The 5,474-nt window shown below is 53.2% G+C and overlaps 2 protein-coding genes across 2 annotated transcripts; both read right to left on the bottom strand.

Annotated features, from left to right (window-relative positions):
* Positions 1-259: 259 nt before the first annotated feature.
* Positions 260-1,030, bottom strand: LOC128090663 (keratin-associated protein 5-3-like). Its single transcript, XM_052703109.1, has one exon. The coding sequence runs from the start codon at positions 1,028-1,030 to the stop codon at positions 260-262; it is 771 nt and encodes a 256-aa protein (XP_052559069.1).
* Positions 1,031-3,422: 2,392 nt separating this feature from the next.
* LOC128090539 (uncharacterized) lies at positions 3,423-4,037 on the bottom strand. The gene has a single exon (XM_052702936.1). The coding sequence runs from the start codon at positions 4,035-4,037 to the stop codon at positions 3,423-3,425; it is 615 nt and encodes a 204-aa protein (XP_052558896.1).
* Between the last annotated feature and the right edge of the window lie 1,437 nt (positions 4,038-5,474).

Here is a 5,474-nt window from a genome sequence, read left to right as displayed (position 1 = left end):
AGCTGTATTTTTTATTGTCTCTGTATCTGCCATGAAAGAACGAAGGGAGGTGAATCAAACACAGCACGAGGGCATTGCAGTGTTACATGACTCACAAAGACAAGGAAGAACACTTGGCATTGCGCACTGAGACAGTGGGTTACATCTTCAAATCACATCACGAGCAACAAGACAGGAAGAGTGGAGATCTCCAAGGACACGTGGAACACCAGGGCAACACTGTGAAAAGTTTCTCACCCATCCCCACTCTTCGCATCCCTTACTTTATCTTCCGGGCTGGCACCTTGCAGACCTGCTGCTGTTGCTGGCGGGGGATGCACTTGGCCGTGGGCACTTGCTGCACAGGGGCTGGCGTGGGGCAGCACTGTGGGATGCACTGCACTGGCTCACTGCATTGCGGCTGCTGAACCGAACTGTGGCATCCCCCTCCAGAGGAACCCTGGCACCGCTCGGAGCACACTGACCTCCCATAGCCTTGGCATCCTCCAGTTGACCCATAGCTGTAGGTGGGCCTCCTGACACAGCTGGATCCGCCACCTCCATGGCACGAACCCGAGGACCCCTGGCACCTCTCAGAGCACACTGATCGCCCATAACCTTGGCATCCTCCAGTTGACCCATAGCTGTAGGTGGGTCTCCTGACACAGCTGGACCCGCCACCTCCATGGCACGAACCTGAGGACCCCTGGCACCTCTCGGAACACACCGACCTCCCGTAGCCCTGACATCCCCCCGTTGACCCATAGCTGTAGGTGGGTCTCCTGGCACAGCTGGACCCTCCACCTCCATGGCACGACTCAGCCGTGGTGTAGCCTTGGCATCGCTCAGAGCAGACCGGCTGCCGGTAGCCGTAGTGCCGGTAGTTGTGCCCTCTCATGCCCTCCACGCCTTCGCCGTCGCACCGCGAGGAGCAGCAGTTGTTGTAGCCGTAACGGAACGGTGTGCGCCGGGTGTCCAGCCAGGACCCAGCAGGGTCATACCAGGTGGAGTTCAGGTTGAAGTAGGACTCTCTTCCGGAGGAGTAAATCATGTTGGAGTTGCAGGGAAAAAACCTGGAAAACACAGATAGGTCTCCATTTCCACATCCTCCCTTTTTGTTTAGCTTCCCATGCGTATCCCAGCCCTGCTCGTCATCAAGACCAGATCTAAAAGACATTCTTGCTATCACCCAATACTTCCAAACCCTCTTTCTGACCTTGCACTTTTCATCTCCCAGCACAGAATTTTTTCATCTCCCAGCACAGAAGCAGCTATAAGGTACTGCAGCACACAGTGGAACTGCTGAGAATCCCATACCCACATTCCCTAGTAGCTTCCCCTCTGCTTAGCCCCTGGTTAAGTGCAGTCCAAAGGAAGGCTCTCGTGTCCCCACTGCATGACCTCCTGCATCCCGACCACCTCAAACCCATCCCAGCTGCTCTGAGCTGCCTTACCCAAGTGATGAGGGAAGGCAGTCGCAGACCAGGGGTGCAGACTGTGAGAGACAGAGGGACGGAGCCCTTTTATAGGGCTACAGATCTTCTCCCTGTAAATGAAACACACTGCAGGAACGAGGATTAAATTATTTATTGACTAAACATCCCTTCCATTTAGATGCTGTTCCCAGGACTTGGCACGTTCTGCTTGACTCACGATTCTTGATAAGTATCTCTTAATTATACCACAGTTACTGAGAAGTGCCCATAAAGGAACTGCAGTGCTCAAGCTCATATGGGCTCTATGAGGCAGGTAATAACGCACTTATTGCCCAGCTGAGAGGACTGAGACACTGAGTGGAGGCTGATGGGTGACTGATGAGTCAGGAGCCTTCATGCGCACAGTGTTTCTGTCCTGGCATTCCCTCTATTCCCCATAGGGGCACCTCCAGGTGCCTGAAGGACAAACAGGGATTGGGAACAGCCAGCACTGAGTCACTGAGAGCAAACCATGCTGATGGGCTTGGTGATGATTTTGTGGATGGGGAGTGCAGCGGATGGAGCCCCTTCCATTTCTTCCTGGCTCTGCAGTGCCCTCGTTAATCCCAGCTCTGGTCAGAGGCTCCATAGAGCTGTGATGGCAGGATGTTGGGAAAAATGAATGGACTCAGGGAGGGATTTTGGAAGCTAAAGTTCTGGTGGAAGTGGGATTTCCTTGGAGATAAAGATCAATCATGGCAGTTCTCTGCCTAAAGTAAATGTGTTTTCTTTCCCTCCCCTGTTTTTCCTTGAGGTTGCTAGGGACACCTGGGGCTGTGACTGGGGGCAATACGAAGAAAGAACACTGTGTATGAATGCAGGGAAAGATTTGCTGGCAAAGCAGCACACCAAACAGTGGGTGAAGAGCCGGATTGTGCTTCCTGCACTGAGTGAAAGCATTCCTGGCATGCACCGACACACCTCACGTGCTGGGACACATGCCTAATTATCATGATTAACATTTCCATGATGGATGGCGTCCCGGTGTGGTGTTACTGCCTGGTTAATGGGATGGTAGCACACAGGGAGCAAACAGTTGGTACTAGGGTCACTCATTGGTGGGGTGTGTGTGACAGACCATGGGGAAGTCCATCCATCACCCCTCTGGTGGGGGCTACCATGCAGGGGAGTACGCAGCACACAGCTGCAGCTCAGCCCAATGAAACAACTGTAGCTGTGGCTGAGGTCCTCACGCGTGAACTCAGATTCTGTTTTCCATTTAACAGATTTACTTGTGAGAATCGTAATGACTTTTAATATATGCATATCGTAATGTTGGGGGTAAAAAAAGGAGGAACCAAGGGTCAGTGGATTGTTATCAACTTTATTATTGAATACACAGGGAGAAAGTCAACTTGCAATAGTCCCCGCTGCTCCTGCCCCTCACAGCGTGTGCCTTTTTCCAACCCAGCCCCATCCCTTGTTTGGAACAGCCCTGAGATTATGATGCACTGAAGCTGTGAGAGAAGGAGCACTTGTTATCAGCTGCCTGCACCTCCTGTTGTTCATCCATCACCTGGATGCTTGTCTTTCCCCCAGACCCAGGAGCAAAGTGGGGCTGGGGTGATTGAGGTCAGTTCTTTGGTGGAGAAAACCTCTGGGAATTTCATAGCACTGTGGCATGGTTTGGGTTGGGAGGGACCTTAAGGATTAAGTGGTCCAAACCCTTGCCATGGGCAGAACACCTCCCACAAGGTCGGGCTGCCCAAGGTTCCATCCAGCCTGGCCCTGAGCACCTCCAGTGATGGAGCATCCACCTCTTCCCCGAGCAGCTGTGCCCAGAGCTTGATTTAGAGTGTTGATGCCATCACAAAGCAGGGGACCACATCTCTGAAGTCCCCAAAGTGTGCAGAGCAGCAGCCAGAAAGCAGAGGTGGCAGCACCAGCAGCTTGGGCAAAACGCAGAGCACCTCCATGCCGAGCTTGGGGGCAGCAGTGTGGAGCAACGTGCTGGCGTGGGACCTCTCCTCATTTCTTATACTGGAAGGGTGGCAAGATCTGCACTTGCTTGCACTGGTGCTGGCCAGGATGCTGTGGCAGGGGCATAGCGGTGGGGCAGCAGTGCTGGACAGGAGGACGGCAGTGCTGGACAGATGGACGGCAGTGCTGGACAGATGGATGGCAGTGCTGGACAGGAGGACGGCAGTAGGGGATGCAGGGACAGCGGTGCTGCAACGGTTGGGGATGCAGCGTGATGGGCTCCTCAGAGGGGCACTGCTCCACTCTCCTGCGGGGCTTACAGCAGCCCTGCTCCTCACTCTGCTGTGGTGGTCGGTACTGCTGCAGTGGCCGGCGGTGGATTTTCACTGGTGGGCAGACGGGCTGCACAGGACTCACCTCCACCCGCCGTCGGGGTTTACCACAATCCCAGCTGCGCTGTGATGGGCAGCAGCTGCGGGGCGGGCAGGGCTCTATGGGTTGGCAGCCCTGTGGCACGCTCTGGCAGGACCCCTCGATGTCGTGGCTGAGGCTGCTGCGGTCGTGGCATGGAGACAGATCTGGGATGCTCACGGGGCCGTCGTGGCAACCGCAGGTTGCATCGTCGTGGCATCCAAAGTCATCTTCGCCCTTACGGTACTGCATCGTGCAGCAGAGACGGCCAAGCCCTCGGGGATAAACAGGCTGGGAAAAAGAAAACCGTGGAGTTTTGCATTTTGGGGTTGTTTCTAGGCAAAAATTAGGAATCTGAGACAGCAGAGGGAATCCAACTCACCCTGTGACCGCTGGCGGGTGGCTGAGCAGTGTCTGAGTCCTGAGGACCGCGCCGGAGCCAAAAGCTTTTATATGCAGCTGCGCTCTCCTGGCAATGAGGCATGCCATGGGAATTAATAGCTGAGCACTGAGTGCCACTTCTGCATGTATTTTTTTTTTTTCCTGACACTTACTATTGGATTAATCAGCTGCAATTAGCAGCTCCCTTGCTGTAATGTCAGCGTAGCTCTTTGCATATGCATTGGCCATTATCTAATTAGTTCTCCCATCGGTTACGCTCAAATAGGCTGTTACCTAATGTACGTCAGATGGGGTATGGGATAAGGATACCTGGAATGCCGTGATGCTGACTGATGTTCCCAGAAAGTCTCATGGCAGGGGGAAACCCATCAGTGGGAATGGGGGTCCCGCATCCCAAACCCAACTGCCCTGGAATGGGACGTTGGAGCAGTGTGCAAATGGTGGTGGGTTCCCATGGGGAGGGTTCGAAGAAAGTAGAGATTAACACATCCTAGAAAATGAATAATCTTGTCAAAACAAATGGTTTTTTACTATTAATACATAAATATTTTTTTTTCCCAAAGGAAAATTTGGAAAAATAATGAATACTGCTTTCATTAATGACTGCTTGATTTTTGCATTCTGTTTCACCCTTCCTGGCCTCACCTAAGCCTCATGGCTGTGGGGTGGGCTTTCACCCCAAGCCACTCTTTGGGTTTTTCACCCACTCTGGGAAATAAGAACTGGTGCTGCTCAACGCCAGTGAGGATTTTCTGCCTTTCCACCCCAACTGAACGGGTTCAGCACCAAACGCCCTTTTATGCTCTGCAAATCTGGAATGAGGACATCACAGAGTGGTGCTGACCTCACCAACCAACGATGCCATGCTTTGTCCAGGGCCGTGTCCACCTCCTGATGGTTCTGCATTGACTCACTGCCCATGGAGCTCCTCCTCTTTGCATTTCTGATTAAACACCAGCAGAGCATCTTCCCCAGCTGCCTGGGGCTCCGTGCAAAAGGCATTTCCACTCCGCAGCAGAGCTCTGGAAGTGATGCTCAGAGTTTGTCTGAGCAGCGATGGGGTTTGAATCATGGGGAAAAGCATGTGCAGAACGCAGGGGTGTGACTGCAGGGCTTCGCTGGGATGATTTATTCTCCAGCTCCAGGAAAAAATGTAATTGCTTTGCAGGGAGGCACAGGACTTGCTTGTAAGGGTGGAAAAACCCCTGGCGAAGAGCCATCAGGAGTTTTGATTTACAGCTCGTCGCCGCAGCCCCGTGACGATGCTGCTTCTGTAGAATTTGTTTT

Source organism: Tympanuchus pallidicinctus, unplaced genomic scaffold, assembly GCF_026119805.1.
Source record: "Tympanuchus pallidicinctus isolate F22 unplaced genomic scaffold, pur_lepc_1.0 scaffold48, whole genome shotgun sequence".
In the NCBI taxonomy this organism is placed as follows: domain Eukaryota; kingdom Metazoa; phylum Chordata; class Aves; order Galliformes; family Phasianidae; genus Tympanuchus; species Tympanuchus pallidicinctus.
Note: the sequence above shows the minus strand (reverse complement) of the source record. Positions and strands in the feature narration are given on the sequence as shown.